Consider the following 21,278-nt stretch of genomic DNA (forward strand, 5'->3'; position numbering starts at 1 on the left):
GTCTGATTTCGGCTCAGGTTATGATCTCATGATTCAAGAGATCAAGCCCAGAATCAGCTTGGCACTAACAGCGTGGGTTTCTCTCTCTCCCTCTCCCTCTGCCCTCTTCCCCTGTTGGCATGCACATCTGTGCTGTCTCTCAAAAATAAATAAACTTAAAAAAAAAACAAAAAACAAAAAACAAATCGTATCAGGCCTCTGCTTAAAACACTCCCGATGACTTCCAACTGTCGTTAAAATAAAGAGTTAGGGTCTTTCATTATCTGCAGAGGTCAACTCTCAATCTTCAACACACTTCAGCCACACTGGCCCTTTTCAAGCTCCTTAAAGGCACTGTGCTCCTTCTCACATCAAAATACTCCCACATGCTGCTCCTTCTACCTGGAACACCTCCTCCCATACCCACTCCCACCCCAACCCTTTTCAGATATCAACATCGTTTCCTTAGGAAAGAATTCTGTGACCATTCTCCATCGGGATACAGATTTCATAGCTCCCTTATATTTAGCCTATGGAGTCTTTACCACATTTTTTTTTTTTAATGTTTATTTTTGAGAGAGAGAGAGACAGAGTGCAAACAGGGGAGGGCAGAGAGAGATGGAGACACACAAAATCCGAAGCAGGCTTCAGGCTCCGAGCTGTCAGCACAGAGCCCGACCTCACACCTGAGCTGAAGCCGGACTCCTAACTGACTGAGCCATCCAGGCTCTCCGCTTATCACAATTATTGGATGGATGCTTGTCTTGCCCAAATGGACTATAAACTCTATAAAAGCTGCATCTTGGGGGCACCTGGGTGGCTCAGTCGGCTAAGCGTCCAACTTCGGCTAAGATCATGATCTTGTGGTTCGTGAGTTTGAGCCCCGTGATAGGCTGTGCTGACAGCTCAGAGCCTGGAGCCTGCTTCAGATTCTGTGTCTCCCTCTCTCTCTGCCCCTCCTCCATTCATGCTCTGTCTCCATCTCTTTCAAAAATAAATAAACGTTAAAAAAAATTTTTTTTAAATAAAAAAATTTTTTTAAAAAGCTGCATCTTGTCTGACTTGTTCACTGCATCATCCCAGTCACTAGCACATAGTATATATCCCATAGCTGTTGAACTGAGGAATGAATGTAGCTAATGTGAGTGATTAAGTGCTGTGAGTCCACTCCTGTCATGAAACAAAAGGTCCTACCACAATAACACACATCACTCTTCAAATCTTGATGAATTTGGTTCATACAGTTATTCAAACATCTTCCAGATGTTATAACAGAGACTGTATTATAAGAAATTTTGAACTCCTCCAGTTGCTCTCATCAACAAATACTCAACAGAAGCTGACCAAACAGAACAGAAATTAAAAACATAGGCCCTAGGAGCACGTGAGTGGCTCAGTCGGTTAAGCGTCTCACTTCGGCCCAGGTCATATCTCACGGTTCGTGGGTTTGAGCTCCGTGCCAGGCTCTGTGCTGCACACAGCACAGAGCCTAGAGCCTGCTTCGGATTCTGTCTCCCTCTTTCTCTGCTCTTCCCCCGCTTGCATGTGCTCTCTCTCAAAAATAAACAAACATTAAAAAGGTTAAAAACAAATGTAGACTCTAGGGTCAGAAGAATTTTCCCAATTCTGTCCTTTCTTAGCTGAACCTCTTTTCACTCAGTTCCTCCAGTTATAAAACGGGGAAAATGGAAGCACATATCTTACAAGATGGCAACAAGGATTAAAGACTGCTTGAGACACAGTAAGCCCTCAGGGAATCAGTTACTATTACTGTTGTTGTTGCTGGTTACTTACTTTGTACCAAGTACCATACTGGATGGTACCATAGAAAAATTAAAAAACCAAAACCAAAACCAAAAAAAAACAAGCCTATTAACTTCCTGTTTTAAATAGCTGAAAAACAAAATATGTGTCATTTACAGAAGCTTCAAAAATATTTTTTAAAAAAGAGGAAAATATCCATAATCCATAGCTTTCATAGCTTCCTTTCAGGGTATATCCTTCTAGTCCTATGTTTTTGACAAGCCCATCAAAATCTTCGCTCAGGATGTCAAAAAGTCATCTTACCATTCTAAACCATGTCAAATAACCACCACACTTAACCTCACCCAGTGGACAGGATTAACTTTTTCTTTTTTTTTTTTTTGATGTTTATTTATTTTTGAGAGATAGAGACAGAGTGTGAGCAGGGAAGGGCCAGAGAGAGAGAGAGAGAGAGAGAGAGAGAGAGAGAAAATCCGAAGCAGGCTCGAGGCTCTGAGCTGTCAGCACAGAGCCCCACATAGAGCTCGAACTAACAAGCCATGAGATCATGACCTGAGCCGAAGTCGGACGCTTAACTGACTGAGCCACCCAGGCACCCCTAACTTTTTCAATGTAAACATTCAAAAATCATCCCCTGCTCAAAACCCTTCATTGCCTTTCCCACCACACTTGGGAATAAAATCCAAACTCCTTCACCTGGCTTCCAAAACCCTCCCACCATGAACTGATCCCCGCCTACCTCTCTGATTTTACATCCTCCAGCCGCACCGGCCTTTTCTGCAATGCCTTAAACCTCACAAGCTAGTTCTCACCTCACACCCTTGTCATAGTTGTTTCTGTCTGCCTGAAATAACCTCACTCCCTCCCTTCACTCAGACATCATTTCCTTAGAAAAGTCCTGACAGCCTATCTAAAATAGTCTTTGTTCCTCTCCGTTGCCCGCTTTAGTTTTCAATCACTACCCAAAATATTTACCTACTACTTCAGTATTGTTTGTCTTTTGTCACCAGACTATTAGTTCCAAAAGTGTAAGGCTTTGCCTTGTTCACTGCCTGGAGACACTAGGTGCTCAATAAACATTTAAGTGAATACACAGATGAGCAAACGAATTCTATGACCCACTATTTTATTACCAGTAACTCTAATATTCACTTACTTTTACATTTAAACACAAAGGAACTATGAAATAATGTGAGGAAAAACTGTTTTACTAAGTACTTACTTGGTTGATCAGCGTAAGTTCTCAGAGGAACTGCAGAAACTCCCTGTAAGCCATGAGATAGTCGATTGAAATGGCCTCTCTGGAAAAGAAAATTGTTCATATGATGTAAAATGTGAATTCAAAACAGTGAACTACTGAAGGTCCATGAAAATGTAATAAATGGAGCAAACTTTATCAAGCACTTATTATTATTAATATATCTTCCATTGCCACATAGAGATTACACATCAATTTCTCCTCTTTCATAACAATTAAACTCTCCACCTCAGCTCACCACACTGTCTTTTCATTATGAATATTCAATAAACTATGTCATAGTTAGCCCAACAAAAAGTGTTATTCCGTGGCGTGAAGTTTTCTTAAAGTTTCAGAAACCACGGCTAATTTCTGGCGCCAGGGATCATTTTAATGTCACAGTTAAAGTTCTTAGAGTTCTAACTTAAGTACCCAATAATCTGTATTATTACAATCCTACTTGTAACTGCTGTTTCCTAACTCAAACTACCACGTACAACCCATGAAGATGCTCCTGAACAGTTAACTAGGAACTGAAATTAGACAATGTCACTTTGGAAAACGCAGTTACTGACATTCAACAGCTACTCAGGTTTCACGGACTGCATCACAACCTCCATAAAAATCTCTATGGACGTCTACTCTCTCCTACGCTAAGAACAGGGAGGCACAAAGAAACAAAGCAAATAGCTCCTATCACAGCAGGCAAACGGGAGGCAGTGATGAAACCCACACTAATGCAGTCATGGTCTCTACTCCAAGGTAACTCAAGGCACCTGAGGTCAGGACGGTAGGCCAAAGTGGAGCAGACCAACCAAACGTCAGTCCTGACTTTTAATCCCTGCTCCCCCTCTAACTAAAAATGTAACTCCTAGCATATTACATTAACTCTCAGGAACACAGATTACTCATCCTAGACACAAAGGAGTTTGATCAGCATATGATCTTTAAGGTATCCATCAGCACAGTACTCTAGCTACGATCCCACATACGTACAATCTGGCTGTATTCGACACGGAGATGAAATGGGAGAGCTGTCGTAACGAAAGATAACCTGCTGCAAGCCTCTAGGAGGGAAGGCAATGGACACTACCTTAAAGCTGCAAACAATGAAGAGGCCTCTGAAGAATTCTTAGGGTTACCTGCCGGGGCTGACTGCGTCTGGCTGTTTCAAGGAGCAGCCGCAAGGTTACCTGCCCACTGCCACTCTAGGGCTGAGATTAGGATTCGAGATAAAAGGTAGAACGTATGAAAAGCCAGACCAGACGGGGCAAGTGCTATTTCTACTTCCTCTGCCAAGGTGGAGAAGCCTGTGTGCCCAGGGCCCAGGCTTGGGAGTGGACAGTGAGTAACTGCTGGCCGTCACACAACAGGCGGGGCCTCTCCGCCGCCCGGGTCTTTGGTCCGGTCGCGGCCAGGGCAGAGCCTGCTCAGGGGCGGGGCCGCGGGTGGTCCCGGCCCGACCGCCGGCCTCTCTCGCCCCACCAGTTAGGCCGCGTCCGGACTCCGTCAGCAGGCCCTTCTGTGCCTCTGGTTCCGCACGACCCCACCCAGCCGGCCCTCACCTTGGCCAAGGAGCAATACACACGACTCCAGCTCTGCATTTTACCGCTCAACTTTCCTCTCCGCCAATGCTTTCACCTCCGCTAAGCTCCTCTGCCGCCTCGCCAAGGTCTCCCCGCCCTGCGCATGCACAAGAGCAGCTTACGTCATGGGTCGGCAGCAGCGCGATTGGCTGGAGCGGTCAGAGCCCATGGGACTAGGCGTTCCTGTCAGGCGCGGGGTCGCACACTGTCGTAAGGCGCCTAGTGCTTTGTGGCAGAGAGGGAGTGCCGTACCATTTTACCGGTGATAGGTAAACGTGGGGGTTAGTAATGTGATCTTATACTTGGAAGACGAGCTAAATTAACAAGGCTATCGTTTGCTTGGTGCAAGCTGCAGAAAGTAAGGCTTGACGGGTCCTTGATTGTGCTAAGCTGAGGAATCGCAGCACTTTCCAGGCATCGTCTCACTTCACAGCAAGTATATGAAAGATGATGAGTTTTACCACTTCCTCGGATGAGGCCTGAGAAGTTAACTATCCCCGAGGTCGCGCAGAGGAAAGATGACTGCTTTATAATTTCTCTCCTCAAATCAGATACTATATAAGGGATGGAACCACAGACTTTGGCATCACCAGCAGCCTACTCTAATTAAGCTAACTGGCAAAACAGAAAACACTATCTTCCTCTGTTAGAGCAAATTAGGATGGGTTGGGTGGGGGATAAGGTTTTAGGTTTTTATAAGAGACAATGAAAAACATTGTCTTCGAGATTGAGCACAGAGCTCTAAGGTCTGATTCATGCTTTGTGATAACTGTATAGTGTGAATGAAACTTAATTCTACATTTCTTGAAAGTTTACTGCCCAGGCACCGTGCTGGGCTCTGTGGATTTAAACACTAATTAAAAATTATTCCTTACCTAGCTATACTCAGCTTTAGGGGAGAAGAGAATGCTATTTAGTTAGTGTTTGTTATACAGGCTGCTAGTTGTCCTCCAACATCCATTCTCCCTGTCCTTTACTCTGTAAATAAGCATTTTGGTCATCTTAGCCATTTTCATGGCTTTAGCACCTGCCTACGTACACTGATAACTCCTAGACACTTATCTCCAGTCTGTACTTCTCTAATCTCTAATTCCATATTTTCAGTTGTCTACAGAACATGTCCCCCTGGGTGATCCTGTCAGCACCTCAGTTTCAACTATCCAATTTCTTATTTAAACATGCATATTTTCTCCCTTATATTTATGATTAGTGAGTATTTCCAAATATCCAGTCATCCCTAGTGAAAATTGTGTAGCCATTCCCAACTCCTTTAATGGGTCACTGTTTTAGTTGACCAGCCCTAGAAGCAGTCCCAGAAATAAGCAGTTGAGTGCAATGAGTTTATTTGAGAACTGATCCAAGCAAGCATTGGTAGAGGATGAAAAAGGGATGGGAATGCTTTCAGATACATTAACGAGTAGATTACCAGTGTGAACAATTGGTATTCAGACTCACTGGAGACCTCTGGGAGATAATATAGAACATGCTTCAGTTTTCCTATTCAAAATACATCCATCAACTTCCATCAGTCATTAGTTGAGGATTGCTCCCAGGGACTTTAACTCCCTGGCACTTCTGGGTTTCCCCATAGGTGAGCCGAGTGAGCACCAGCAGCCAGAGAAGTCTCTCTAGCAGAGTCTCTAAGAAGGCTTGTAGATGAATATACAGAGGAAAAGTGAACGCTAAAAGGATACAGGTGAGCCACCAGTAAGGTTGGCAATAATCACCAACTTCTATCAACTCCGAATGTGAGAATGAGAGTGAGAAACACTGAAGATGGCTTCAAAATGTCTGGCTTAGATGGCTGGGTGGGTAGTGAAACCATTACAGAAATAGGCAACATGGAAAGAAGGATGACTTTGGGGAGAAGATAATGAGACAACTTCTTTGAATTTCAGATGCCAGCTGGACAATCCATTTGCGATCTTCAATAGTTACTGGAAACAAATGTCTAGAGCTTAAAAACTCTAGACACGGATTTGAAGGTTTGCTGGCATATGGACAGTGATGGACACTTGTAGCATAGATACATTCTCAAAGGGCCACACTTTTTTTTTTAATTTATTTGAGAGAGAGACAGCATGAGTGGAGGAAGGACAGAGAGAGACACAGAATCCAGGCTCTGAGCACTCAGTATGATAGGAGAAGATAGGATTCAGTGGGAGGAGAGGGAAAGATTAGGGCCTAAGGTCACTGGGTGGGGAAGAGTGTCTGACCACAGCAAACCCCCCCAGGCTTAAGGTCCCTCTTAAGAATGTAACAGACCTAGGGCGCCTGGGTGACTCAGTCGGTTAAGCAAGCGACTTCGACTTCAGCTAAGGTCGTGACCTCGAGGTTCGTGAGCTTGAGTCCCACGACGGGCTCTGTGCCAACAGCTCAGAACCTGGAGCCTGCTTCAGGTTCTGTGTCTCCCTCTCTTTCTGCCTCTCCCCTGCTCACACTGTCTCTCTCAAAAATAAATAAAAATTTAAAAATTAAAAAAAAAATGTAACAGACCCCACCTACTCCCCCTCAGGTTTCCCTCCGGAATTTGACAAAAGACCTAACTAAAAATAAGTAGTAGACCATAAAATGTATAGCTCACAAGGACTGATATGGCCATAGACCACCCCTCATATAATGGAAATGATCCAATCAGGAAGAGACAGCCCAGCACCTAGAGGTATCAAGCCAATGAGCATAGGACCTGAGAAGTAAGGAGGGGAAGGGAACAGGGGTGGGGCATGACCAGACCTTATAAAACAAGGACCTCTTGCCTATAATATAGTAGGTGGACATTCACTTTCAAATGTTCCCTCTCGGGAAAGAGGGCTTTCATACTATTCTTCCTTTCTGATCTTATACTCTAATAAACTTTCATCTGCTGCTCATTTTGTGTCCCCCTCTAAATTCTTCGAAATGGCGAGACAATGAATCCCGGGTATTGAGGTTAAAAAAAAAAAAAAAATCCTGCAGCAATACTTTCCTTATAAAACTGAGAAGTGTGATTCTGAGAAGGGCTACGGTGGTCTAATAGGGGATCTGAACGAGTTGGACAAGTTGGAAGGAATATTGTGAGGTATACTGGACTGACAATTAGGAGACCTAAGTTCTAGACCTAACTGCTCTTCACTTCCCGTGTAATTTAGTAGAAGTCATGTCTTCGGGCCTTGGTTTCCCAAACTTTAAAATGAAGGGGCACAAGCTGCCCTCCAGCTGTAAAGCTATTCCACTAAGTTGCAGAGTCCCCACATAATACAGTAGCTATCTATAGTAGATGTTTCTTACTGTGGGGCTGTTGTTTATTGGAATCTCCTTTTTATGTTTGAAGGGCCCATCACAGGGTGAGACCAGACCCTACTAGGAAGCCCTAGTGGCCGCCCCTGTATCTCCTGGCCTCCAGCAGGTGCAGCAGACACAGAACTTAAGCCCATCTGATGCTCCCACCAGGACTTGAGTTAAGAGGGGTGGCTCAAAGACAGTGACAATTTGGGATTCACTCTGCTGGCAGGTGCGGTGACTCCAGTATTGGCGGTCGGTAGTGGCAATGGCGGTGTCCTATTCCGGCCCTTCCTAGGCAAAATCTCATCTAGGGCTGTCTAGCTCCCGGCCTCCCTCTCGAAACTCTACATTGGTTCCGTGCTTATCAGCTCGCCTATAAATTCCTTTTTGCAAAAGCGAGCCAGATATTATTTCTGAGATGGCCTGCCATCCAGAATCATGACTGGTACACAACCACGTATTGAAAAACTACTGTGTACAAGACACTTTAAATGAACTTTTAAGTAGCATGACACTGCAAGACAGGTGTTATTAATCTCAGTTTTTAGAGACAGTAACGGAAGCACAGAGCGTTTAAATAACAACGCTAAGGTCATGAAGTCAGTAAGTGGCAATTCTCTGCTACATCGTGGTACTAACTGGTAAGGAACAGGGTTCCTTAGCACTTTCTTTCGCCCGTCTGTTGCGAGACGAAACACCTCAAATGGTCTCAGAGTTGCTGCTATACAGCCCTCTCCTTTGGAGATGTTGTGGTTTTATAGAGGAAATAACTGTACTTCATTTCTTAATCATCTCCTTTTTCTCCTGAGTAATTTTATTTACGTAGATGATGCTTAAACAGCAACGATAAAATTGTATTCAAATGCTAACCTAAGCTTTCGTGGTTGATTGAGTAGGAAATAATGAGTTACCACCTAGTTCACAGTGTGTAAGTACACAGAAAATAGTCCACCGTTCCTGCTTCAAAATGCTCCTAAATACAAAGATATTAGGCCACTGGTGCTCAGAATTAATAAGTCAGCAAGGACCAAGTGTTGTTCATTGGGCACCTAACAAAGTGCAGAATTTTGTGCAGGACACTGAAAGGAAGACAGACACGTTGTCATAAACGTCCCTGATCTCAGAAAGCTGACAATCTAGTTGAGATCAGGCAATGCCTTTACTCCAAAGTCTTTACTCGGAAGTCACTTTCTCAGGGAGGCTTGTCCTGACACCCCTAATCAACACTCTTTCTGCCCTCACACTCATTCTCTGCGCTCTGGCTTTACTTTGTCCCACGGCCCTTACCATCTTCTAGGACACTGTATAATCGTTTCCCGTTTATTTCGTAAAGTTTACTGCTGCCACAGGGATCTAAGCTCCCTGAGCGTTGAGATTTCTGTCGGTTTTGTTTGCTGATAGACCCCCAAGCCTAGAATAGTGACTTGCACAGAGTAGACACTCCAAAAACATTATGGCAACATGGAAGTAAGCAGAAAAGGTAAGAGCTACAGAAATTTGGACGTGGAAGGATCCGAATGGGCTGAGCACCCGAGGGAAGTCTTCTGGCAAGATATAATTACTTCAATAGGTCTTTGAAGGTGGGCAGGATGTCGACAGAGAGGAAAACCAAGGAGCCTGTGATATCTGAGGCATGGAGACAACTGGGCAAATAGGAATAAAGGGCAAAAAAAAAAAAATCACAATAATTTACAGCGTGGTGGAGGGAAAATGGCGTAGGCTTTAGGGTCATGAATCCTTCCGTAATTCATTTTGCTTGGGCCCTCTGGCAAATTTGCTAATCTCTCTAAATTGTTTCCTCATCTGTGAAATAGAATGATGCAGCGAGGAATCAAGGGAATCTACCCCCAAACCCAAGGGCACACTGTATACACTGTATGTTAGCCAACTTGACAAGAAATTATATTTAAAAAAAAAAAGAAGAAGAAGAAGAATGTTTACATCGAAGCTGGTTAAAAGGATTTTTAAAAATTTAAATAATGCACCTGGCACACAGGAGGTCCTTGGAAAGGGAAATTGTTATCACACTGCTATAACTTGTTGGGACACTTATCAAGAAGATTTGTTGAATTCCCGTGCAAAATACATTTTGAGTCACTCGACTTGCGTTTCTGCAGGTCTGTTTTCCATACAATGGATGAAGGTGGGTGGCCATGAATTCAAAGCATGATTCAAAGCATGAATCTTTAAGGATGTCTAAGAGTGGCTGGGTGACTGGCATTTTACTGTTTGTAAAATTCTGCCACACACACATACTAACACTGGTCTACATAGCGCCCCTGACGTGGGTATTATTAATATCATCATATCGGGGGTTTTTTGTTGTTTTTTTTAAGAGTGGGGGGAAGGGGCAGAGAGAGAAGGAGACAGAAAATCTTAAGCGGCTCCACAACCAGTGGGGATTGATACCACGACTGTGGGATCTTGACCTCAGCCAAGTTCAAGAGTCAGACGCTCAACCAACTGAGCCACCCAGGCACCCCGGTATCATCATATCTGAAAATAAGAACTTTCTGCTCTAGAGAGATGAAGCTACTTGTCTAAACTCAGAGATCTATGAAGTGATTAAGGCAGGACTCATATCCAGGGTTCCTGATTCCAAGTCCGTCACTCTTTTCATTAAAGACTTCTCTACTTCTAACCATTTTATGGATTTGACCCACACAATTGTATTGTTGATCTGTTCAACCAATTGAAAAATTTCCTCATGCTTCTCCACTCTGTAGCTGCTTAGACGTCATCCTCTCTCCCTCTCTCCCTCTCTCCCTCTCTTTGTGCCTTTCTGTCTCTGTCCCTGTTTCTCTCTCACTGAGGCTGAGATGAGAGCCATTGGAGAACTGGAGTGTATCTCTCAAGGCCATCGTCTGCCAGCTTATGAAAGATTTCCTCTTCATAGTTTTTGTTCTCACAGAATTTAAACCCCTTCAAGTGGAAATGGTACTTGAAGGGAGATGAGTCGGAAACACCCATCATCTCATTCAGCGTATTTCATTTAACGTTTCCAGTTAAGGAGTGAGTTCATCCTAGCCATTAAGAAATTGAAAGAGGGGCGCCTGGGTGGCGCAGTCGGTTAAGCGTTCGACTTCAGCCAGGTCACGATCTCGCGGTCCATGAGTTCGAGCCCCGCGTCGGGCTCTGGGCTGATGGCTCAGAGCCTGGAGCCTGTTTCCGATTCTGTGTCTCCCTCTCTCTCTGCCCCTCCCCCGTTCATGCTCTGTCTCTCTCTGTCCCATAAATAAATAAATGTTGAAAAAAAAATTAAAAAAAAAAAGAAATTGAAAGAAAAAGATTCTAAATGGCCACTTAGGATACAAGGATAAATACACAGTGAGGTGAGAGGATTTTTGCTCTATCCAAGGATTAATAGAGCTAGAAATAACGTGGGAGAAAACCATGGTGACATGTTAGAAAATGTATTGAACAGGGAGGACCTTGTTCTTGACATGACTGTGTGAACAGGGACAGAGGGGCGGGTTAATGAATGAACTTGATGTAATGGGATTAAATGGAGAGTGTCTGTGGAAATTCAACTACTGTGGAAATGTAGCTTGTCCCTGCGATTAAGCGGGTTTTCTGATACACTGTGCTCAAGAACGTCATTCTCATCTGCACAAATCAGGCATGTTTTTGATTACTATCCACAGGCCAAGTAGGTATTTTCTTCATTTACTTACTAGAATCAAGAAGAAAGATGCTCAGCGTCATCTCTGCCATCCATTCCTCCTGCATCTCTTAAAAAACTGCCAAATTTCCCTGTGCTGATGGTGTTACAACGTATCACGATTTTTCTGAATACTGAATACATTAATTGTTAAGTCAAAACATGCACCCACCTAACATTTTTCTGGAACCATGGGCTGCCAGTTCTTTTAAGTTCATCTTTTTTTGTTTTGGGATTTTGTGTTTATTTCAAGCTTTGATTTAAATTCCGGTTAGTTAACAGGCAGTGTAGTATTAGTTTCAGGTGTAGAATTCAGTGATTCATCACTTTCATACAGCACCCAGTGCTCATCGTAACAAGTGCCCTCCTTCATGCCCGTCATCCATCTAACCCATCCCCCACTGACCTCTCCTTCAGCAACCCTCAGTTTGTTCTCTATTGTTAAGAGTCTGTTTTCTGGTTTGCCTCTTTTTTCCCCTCTGTGTTCATCCATTTCCTTTCTTCAATTCCACATGAGTGACATCATATGGTATTTGTCTTTCTCTGACTTATTTCACTTAGCATAATACTCTCTAGCTGCATCTATGTCGTTGCAAATGGCAAGATTTCATTCTTTTTGATGGCTGAGTAATATTCCACTAGAGATTTGATAGAGATACAGATACAGATACAGGTGATAGAGATAGGTATATCACATCTTTTTTCATTGATCAGTCCATGGACATTTGGGCTCTTTCCGTAGTTTGGCCATTGTTGATAATGCTTCTATAAATATCAGAGTGCGTGTGTCTCTTTGAATCAGTATTCTTGTATCCTTTCAGTGAATACTTAGTAGTGCAATTTCTGGATTGTAGGGTACTTCTATTTTTAACTTTTTGAGGGGCCTCCATACTGTTTTCCGGAGCGGCTGCCCTCACTTTCCCACCAACAGCACAAGAAGGTTCTCCTTTCTCCACAGCCCCACCAACACCTGTTGTTTCTTGTATTGATTTTAGCCATTCTGCCAGGTGTGAGGTGTTATCTCATTGTAGTTTTGATTTGCATTTCCCTGATGATGAGTGATGCTGACCGTCGTTTCATGTGTCTGCTAGCCTAAATCCATCTTTTAACAAGACAGTAACTCTCTCCTAAAAATGCCATAATTCTATCCCATGATAGCAATTAATCACCAAATCAAGTAGTAGTAGCCACAGTACATCTAACACTGTATACAATGCTGTGAGCAACAGAAAAACTTGTTATTCTTTTCATTCAATTTCCATGAACAATTTCAAACACATACAAAAGAGACAAAAATCACATACCGAATCCCATCTATCCATCACCAGCTTCAAAATTCTCAAAGTTCATCACCAATATTTTTTCACGTATATCACCCTCCACTTCCCTTCTCCTGTTTTGTTTTAAATCAAAACCCAGAGTCAAATCACTTCATTCTGTAGCTATTTCAATATGTGTCTCTAAAGGATAAGGATTTTTTAAACAAAAAGATTAAAAGAATAGAACATAAAAATTAACTCGCTGACATCAAATATCCAGTCGCTGTCCAAATTTCCATTTAAGATGTATCGTGAACAGTAGTCCTTACACAGTTCTTTATATATGTTAGTTACCATGCCAATGCTTGACAAACGGCGTGCAATTTAATCTTCTACATTTTACAGCTAAAAGAACTAAGGCTTAGAGATGTTAAGACACTTGCTCTGGCCACTGCCTTCACAAGGTGTACCAGAATAATGAGAGAAGCAACCTGCAAAGCAGAAAGCAGCAATAATTACAATAAATCACTGACCTATATGGATAACAAGAGTTTTAAGGGAGAAATCTGTGTGCTGCCATAGATTGAAAAAAATCATCCTGGGAAATGTAAGTCTGAGAATCCATAATACAAACCATTAAGGCTTTCTGGGCTCTGGTATGAATGGAAATTCCAAAGGAAAGTCATCTCAAGATACAGATGAAGAGGTGTGTGGCCAGAAATGTCAAGGGCTCACAAATGACCAAAACCCGTCCTGTTGTTTATTGGCTGCAAAATATGTTATGACCAACAGGTGGCAGCAATATGCAACCAGTGTTCGGTGTCAGCCTTGATCTAACAAGTAACAACGCTGCATTCAGTTCTAAATTACTCAAATATATTTCAGATCACTCAGTACTCCCACCACTATCAGTGTGATTCAGGGAACATAGGAGAAAGAAAAGAGCCTGTAGGACAGTGTTTCTCAAAGTTTGTTTCAGAGATACTTTCCCCCCAACCCCCTGAAAACACACTATCATCACTTCGAAGTCTTGCTAAAATGCTAATTTTAAAGACTTAGTATAAAAAAAAGTGGGTAAAATAATTCATTAGTAGTATCTTATATTTATTAAATTATAATAGGTTGGATATACACTATTAAGTTTTATTTCTTCTGTTTCTTTTTACTTTTAAAATGTGGCTACTAACATTTAAAATTACATGTGTGGGTGCACCTGGGTGGCTCAGTTGGTTAAGCATCCGACCCTTGATTTTGACTCGGGTCATGATCCCACAGTTTGTGAGTTCAAGCCCCGCATCGGGTTCTGCTCTGGCAGAGATCCTGCTTGGATCCTCTCTGCCCCTCTCCAGCTCACTCTTTCTCTCTCTCTCAAAATAAATAAAGTTTAAAAAAAATTTTTTAATAAATAAAGTTATGTGTGTGGCTTACATCTGTGTTTTACATTTGTGACTCCCATTGTATATTTTTTGGACATCTCTGCTCCAAAGTCTAGAAATAGAGCATGTAACTCAAGTCTGGCCAATCAGCATAACACATTCTCGGGGCCACAGTGATTGGTTCAGGGACTTCGGACACAATTAGAAAGGGAAACATGCTTTTGTTCCTTCTAAATGTCCAACCAGCTAAATAGAGGAACTGGAGACATTGCAACTGTCTTGCTCCCATGCAAGGCTCTAGGATGAAGCAAGCACTAAGGACTTACAGCTAATAAAAGGAGAAAAATGACATCTTGGTGATTTTTTTTTTTTTTTTTTGAGTCTTGGATGAAGCCATGCCTGTATTTAGTTCAAGGGACTTCTCAGCCATAGGAGTTAATACACTCCCTTTTTTGCTTAAACCAGTTTGAGTTAGAAATTCTATCACTTGCAACAGAAAGATTCCTAATAGTTACACCTTTGTATTTGACATTGATATCCTGGGCTTTCCCCACCCTACAAGACCTCTTGAAGTAACCCAAGCATCAACTGGCACATGCTTGAGGTGGAGAGAAAAAAAGGGATTGAGGAAATTATAAAAATACACAACCAAAGGGCTAGTGGCTGACTAGAGATAAGGGATAAAAGAGAGGAAGACGGCAATGACCTTCAGTTTCCGGACTTGTGGTTTGTGGTGATCGTTTTCACCTACCAGGAAGCATAGGAGAAGCACCAGATATGATGGAGGAGTGAGGGGCTACATATGCGCATTCATCGGAGTGCTCTCCAAGAACCACAGGATACGGGGATGAGAATGCCACCCGACCTTTTTTTCCCAGCCACACTACACCACAATCTTTTCTGTCCCTGCCCAAAGGACTACTCCAAAGAGCCCTCTGCCTTCGGAGATCTCTAAACAAGAATTAGCCACCAGTCTCTGTGACGCGGAAAATTCCTTACCCTCAGAGGACATTCAGGAAGCTGAAAATGTTCAGCTGACTCTCCACCCATAGCAGCACCACATAGAGGGCACTAGCCGGGGATAAGAGGTGGGTCTTGGGGCGGCTGGGTGGCTCAGTCGGTTAAGCGTCTGACTTCAGCTCAGGTCGCGATCTCACAGTTTGAGAGTTCGAGCCCTCTGTCGGGTTCTGCATTGACAGTGTGGAGCCTTCTTGGGATTCTCTCTCTCCCTCTGTCTACCCCTCCCCTGCTCGCTTGCACTCTCTCTCTCTCATAAACAAACAAACAAGCATTTTAAAAAAGCCCTTTCCTTATTTCCAGCCCTTTCCTTATTTAGAGGGTGGGTAGTATAGGGATGGTAATCAGCGCCAATAGGGCTGTTTAGCTTGCCTCTGATCATACTCATATATATTATATATAATGTATATTATAAAATAGATGTGAAATTGTATGCATATTCTAGAAGTATGTATGTATGCATTAAAAGGTATTCACCAAAATGCTAACAGTGATAATACCCCTATATCACTCTTTTAAAAAAAATCCATTAGGGGGCACCTGGGTGGCGCAGTCGGTTAAGCGTCCGACTTCAGCCAGGTCACGATCTCGCGGTCCATGAGTTCGAGCCCCGCGTCAGGCTCTGGGCTGATGGCTCAGAGCCTGGAGCCTGTTTCCGATTCTGTGTCTCCCTCTCTCTCTGCCCCTCCCCCGTTCATGCTCTGTCTCTCTCTGTCCCAAAAATAAATAAACGTTGAAAGCATTTAAAAAAAAAAATCCATTAGAACAAAGATTCAGATATAAAAATTTTAAAAGTATTAGAAGAAATATAGGTGGAATATGTGAAAGTATTCTTGTGCTTTGTGTGATTCAGAAACTAAAATAATACAAGAATAGATTGAATACATGAACCTTTGGAATTTCTAAATGAGATAAATGCCATAAACACGACGAAAAAGCAAATTAAAAGCTAGGAAAAATATTTGCAATGCCCATGACAAAGTTTTAATATTCATAATATTCAAAGGAAAGTCGGAAAACAAAACACGGAACATTCCAGCGGAACAGTTGGTGAATAACAACAGTGACAAAAAAGGCAACTCACAAAGGACAGAAAACGAATGGTCAGAAACACAGGAACCTCCTACCAAAATATAAACATCATGAAACATGCCACATATCCAAAGTTATTGATTGGGACTTTTCAAGCTCATTTATTTTTATTTTTTTTAACGTGGATTTATTTTTGAGAGACAGAGCATGAGTGAGGGAGGAGCAGAGAGAGAGAGAGAGAGGGAAACACAGCATCTGAAGCAGGCTCCAGGCTCCGAGCTGTCAGCACAAGCCAGGGCTTGAACTCACGAACTATAAGATCACGATCTGAGCCAAAGTCGGATGCTTAACTGACTGAGCCACCCAGGAGCCCCTAAGCTCATTTCAGAATGAACTTATTTAATCTTTAAAACAAGCTGATTATGTTGTTATTATTTATTATTCTTTATATTTAATATAATAATTATATTTGGATTATATTAATACAGTATTTCTATTTAAATATAAAATAATATCAATATTTATATTTAATACATTTTGTATTGTCATCTTTCCCATATTATACACAAGGAAGTTGAGGCTCAGGGAGGTTCACTAACTTGCCCGAGGTCCGACAGGTAGTAAGTGATGGAGCAGGGATTTGAATCCAGATATTCTTGTTCCAGATTCCATCCCTTAATGTCACAGCATATTTAAGTACAGATCACCAAGCAACATCCAATAATACTGCCTCCCTCTCCATGCTAATCTCGTTCCACGATTCCCCAGTTCCATGTTCTCCAGCCACACTGACCTTTCTGATCCACAAGCATGCCAAGACCTTGCCTACCGTGCGATCTTTGCATTAGGCTGATCCGTCCGCCTGAAATACTCTTTCCCCAGCTCCACTTAGGTTGCTGGCTTCATTCGTTTATTCATTCTTACGCTCGTTCATAATACATTCAAACCTCTGCCAAGCACTGTTCTAGGCGTTGGGAATACAACAGCAAACAGGTCAGAAGAAAATCCTGGTTCTTTTTCATCCATTAGGTCTCAGTACAAATGCTAAGTCTTCCTTGATCACCACTCTAGAGAGACACTATGGGTGAGGTCGTGAGGACAGAGCCATCATGATGGGATTGGTGCCCTTACAAGAAGATACACCAGAGAGCTTGCTCCCTTTTTCTCCCTCTCTCTCTCTCCTCACCTTGGGAGGACACAGAGGGAAAGTGGCCAGGTACAAGTCAGGAAGAGAGCTTTCACCAGGACCCAACCGCACTGGAAGCTTGATCTGAACTATGAGAAAATACATCTCTGTTGTTTAAGCCCCCCAGTCTATGGCAGTTTATTATGGCAGCCCAAGCAGACCAATAAAGACTTTGGTACCAAGAGTAAGGTGCTGTTGTAACAAATACCTAAATACATGCAAGCAGCTTTAGAATTGGGAAATGGGTAGTGGATGGAAGAGTTTTGAGGTGCGTGCTAGACATGTGGGCATTGAGAACATTTCCGGAGAGGTCTCAGACAGAAATGAGGAACACGTTATTGGAAACTGGAGGAAAGGAAGTCTTCATTATCAAATGGCAAAGAACTTGGCCGAAATGTGCTCCAGTGTTTCATGGAGGGTGACATTTGTGAGTGGTGAAATTGGACAGTTAGATGAGGAGATTTCTAAGCGAAATGTTGAAGAAGCAGCTTTGTGCCTCCTGACTGCTAATAGTGAGATCCAAAAGGAGAAAGATGAATTGAAGAAGGATGTTGTGACTTTCTTTAATTAGCACTTGGGGTTTTTTAATGTTTATTTATTTTTGAGAGACAGAGACAGAGACAGAGCGTGAGTGAGGGAGGGGCAGAGAGAAAGGGAGACACGGAATCCGAAGCAGACTCCGGGCTCTGAGCTATCAGCACAGAGCCCAATGCAGGGCTCGAACTCATGTACTGTGAGATCATGACCTAAGCTGAAGCCAGGCACTTAACCAACCGAGCCACCCAGGCACCCCTAATCAACATTTGTTAAGCAGAGCCCTTGGGTGTCAGAAGGTGAGCCACAATTCAAGTAAATACTGAAAGGGATAGCAAAATAGGTAAGTTTATTGCTCACAGGTCCTGAAGGAGGTACACAGAACACCTTGAGGGGCCACATGGGTAGGTCAAGGCAGGGTACAGGTAGTAGAGACCACAGCAGTACCTGAGACACATGCCTTTATTAGGGTCCTCGGGTAGAGTGCTTTAAAGTTCCTGGGCTAAGACCAGATTCATCAATTCATACCAAAAACATGTAGGTTTTGGTAAGCTTGGATTGGGGGGATCTTATCTAAGATGTGAATAAGGGGAAGGCCCTAGGGTGTGAGGGAGTGATGAACACAAGGTCACTGGGAGAGTCCTATCAGGAACCTACACTGCTGTGTGACTCTGCAGGCTGTTACCTAGGACCTGTGCTCAGGGAGGGACTAGGGTCGGTTAAAGCCCCTGCATGTGGTTTGGCCACACAGAATGGATGCCAACGAGCAGTATTACAGAGTAGTTTAGCTAAATTCTGAATAATGCAACTGTTAAGCAAAAAGGAAACAGAACTTGAAGATTTGGAAGATGCTCAGCCGATTCATGTTGGAAAAAATGAGAAATCATGTTCTTAAAAAAAAAGAAAATACTAAGGATGTGGCTGAACAACCATTTGATAAGATTAGCATGAACGGGAACCATGAGTCTAATTATCCATTTCAGCAGAAGCTAGGAATAGAGATGACATTGTTCTAAAGGAAACTCTGCCAGGTGTGACTAAAGAAAACAGAGAAAATAGGACGGAGCAAAGGAGGGCTGCAAACTTACGTTCTTCTTCAAGACAAGGGAAGAATAAAACCGAAGGTGATTCCAAGATCATCTGAGCTGCTGTTCCCACCACAGGGACCAGGGACGTGGCTGCTTCCTCCTTCCAGAGAGTGAGGTCCTGGCAGAGAGCCTAGCAGAGATCCCTGCTGGGTTGCAGGGATAGGAAGGTTCTGCAGAGCCGCGGGAGTGATGATGCCACCCCAGTGGGACTGCAGGGCGGAGCACTGAACCAAAGAATATTGTTCTTGAGCCTTAAGATCCAAGGAATGTGACTTGCTAAGCTTTGGACTTGCTTGGAACCCATCACTCCTTCCTTCTTTCCTATTTGTCTCTCTGGGAATGGGAACGTTGGGCCTCTAGCCTCCAGAGAGCTGTGAGGAAATAAATTTCGGTTGTTTATTTATTTTTTTTTTAAGATTTATTTATTTTTTTAAACGTTTATTTATTTTTGAGACAGAGAGAGACAGAGCATGAACGGGGGAGGGGCAGAGAGAGAGGGAGACACAGAATCGGAAGCAGGCTCCAGGCTCTGAGCCGTCAGCCCAGAGCCCGACGCGGGGCTCGAACTCACAGACTGCGAGATCGTGACCTGAGCCAAAGTCAGACACTTAACCGACTGAGCCACCCAGGCGCCCCAAGATTTATTTATTTTTGAGTGAGAGACAGAGTGCAAGGGGGAAGGGGCAGAGAGACAGGGGGGTGGGGGGGGGGGGGGGAAGGAGGGGACAGAAGATCCCAAGCAGGCTCTGTGTTGATGGCAGCGAGCCCGATGTGGGGCTCAAACTCACGAGCCATGAGATCATGACCCAAGCCAAAGTCAGACGCTCAACTGACTGAACCACCCAGGTGCCCCTAAATTTCTGTTGTTTAAACCACCTGTTCTGTGGTATTTTGTGCAGCCTGAGCTGACACAGACAAGGGGCCTCCTCACCTTCTCTTTGACACGTCACCCATCACTCATCACTCTCTGCAATCATGTCGCTTATTTCTTTTTACTCTGCCATTATCAACTCCACTAGGATGGAAACTGTAAGAGGGCAGGGGCCTGGTCTGCTCAATCCTCAGAACCTAGAACAGTGCCTGGTATATAATAGATACTCAATAAATACTTACTGAATTAAGCGATGCGAGATAAGAGCTAAATATCCAGCATCTTTAGTTTTTCAGAATTACCTTTTTAGCTTTTATGAGGTTATAGACTCCACCTATCCACACTGCTTCCACTTATTTTCTTTTCTTCTCCCATTCCTTCCTCTTCTGCTTTCCAGAAAAAAAAAAAAAAAAAACAACTCTAAATAAGATTAATTTGGAGTGGTTCCAGCTGGGAAGCAAGAGGAAACAGACGCGACATCAGAATCACTTCTACCCCAGGGCGCCTGGGTGGCGCAGTCGGTTAAGCGTCCGACTTCGGCCAGGTCACGATCTCACGGTCCGCGAGTTCGAGCCCCGCGTCGGGCTCTGGGCTGATGGCTCAGAGCCTGGAGCCTGTTTCCGATTCTGTGTCTCCCTCTCTCTGCCCCTCCCCCGTTCATGCTCTGTCTCTCTCTGTCCCCAAAATAAATAAACGTTGAAAAAAAAAATTAAAAAAAAAAAAAAAAAAGAATCACTTCTACCCCTTTACATTTATGTTTGACTTTATTTAATTAGGAAAAAAAATCCAGTTCTGCAAATAGTGAACAAAAGCCAAGAGTGATGAAAAGGCCAAAGATTATAAGTTACGTAAGGTGTAACACAACGTAGTTTTATGTTTACTATAAAGTTCATATTTCCTTAAAATAGGATCAATAAACATTCATCCAACAGCGTAATTCGCCTATGATTCTCCTTGTATACACCTAAATACACAAAGGCTTATTATGGAAAAGACAATAATGTTTTTCAAAGAAGAATCCTAAACCTTTTTTTCTTCTTCTGAGTCAATCCTGACCAAAGGGTACTCAAAACAAATGAGAGATTTCTGCACTTTTTCCAGTGAAAGCTGAAGAAGGGGCTTAGAACACAGATGAGCAAACTGTCAGCCCTTGGCCCACACCCAGCCCATAATCCCCAAATCCAAACTTTGAGATTCTTTCCAATTTGCTTTTCTAAGGGCAACTATTGGCTGGCGCTGAGGAGTTCCTGTCCTCTGTGGGATGATTGTTGAGCTTTAAAGCCTGACCAGATCTCCCCAGTTTATATTTGCCTTACACTCAGCCCCCTTCTTTTATGCCTATCATTTCCTTGGCTCTTCTAAGTTTTCAAGTTTGAAATTGCTGCCTTAAAATAGAAATCAACAGGTTCTAGTGGAATGCTATGCTA

The 21,278-nt window shown here is 43.1% G+C and overlaps 1 protein-coding gene across 1 annotated transcript in view; it reads right to left on the reverse strand.

Moving 5' to 3' along the window:
• Positions 1 to 4,688, reverse strand: part of DLD (dihydrolipoamide dehydrogenase) — a 35,197-nt gene extending 30,509 nt beyond the window's left edge. Inside the window, exons 1-2 of the mRNA XM_043588592.1 lie at positions 4,546 to 4,688; positions 2,966 to 3,044 (exon numbers count right to left, since the gene is read on the reverse strand). Of these exons, the coding sequence (XP_043444527.1) occupies positions 2,966 to 3,044; positions 4,546 to 4,584 (118 nt within the window). The 5' untranslated portion in view covers positions 4,585 to 4,688. The remainder of the gene's footprint in view (positions 1 to 2,965; positions 3,045 to 4,545) is intronic.
• Positions 4,689 to 21,278: the final 16,590 nt, after the last annotated feature.

The sequence above is a fragment of the Prionailurus bengalensis genome, chromosome A2 (genome assembly GCF_016509475.1).
Source record: "Prionailurus bengalensis isolate Pbe53 chromosome A2, Fcat_Pben_1.1_paternal_pri, whole genome shotgun sequence".
Taxonomy (NCBI): Eukaryota; Metazoa; Chordata; class Mammalia; order Carnivora; family Felidae; genus Prionailurus; species Prionailurus bengalensis.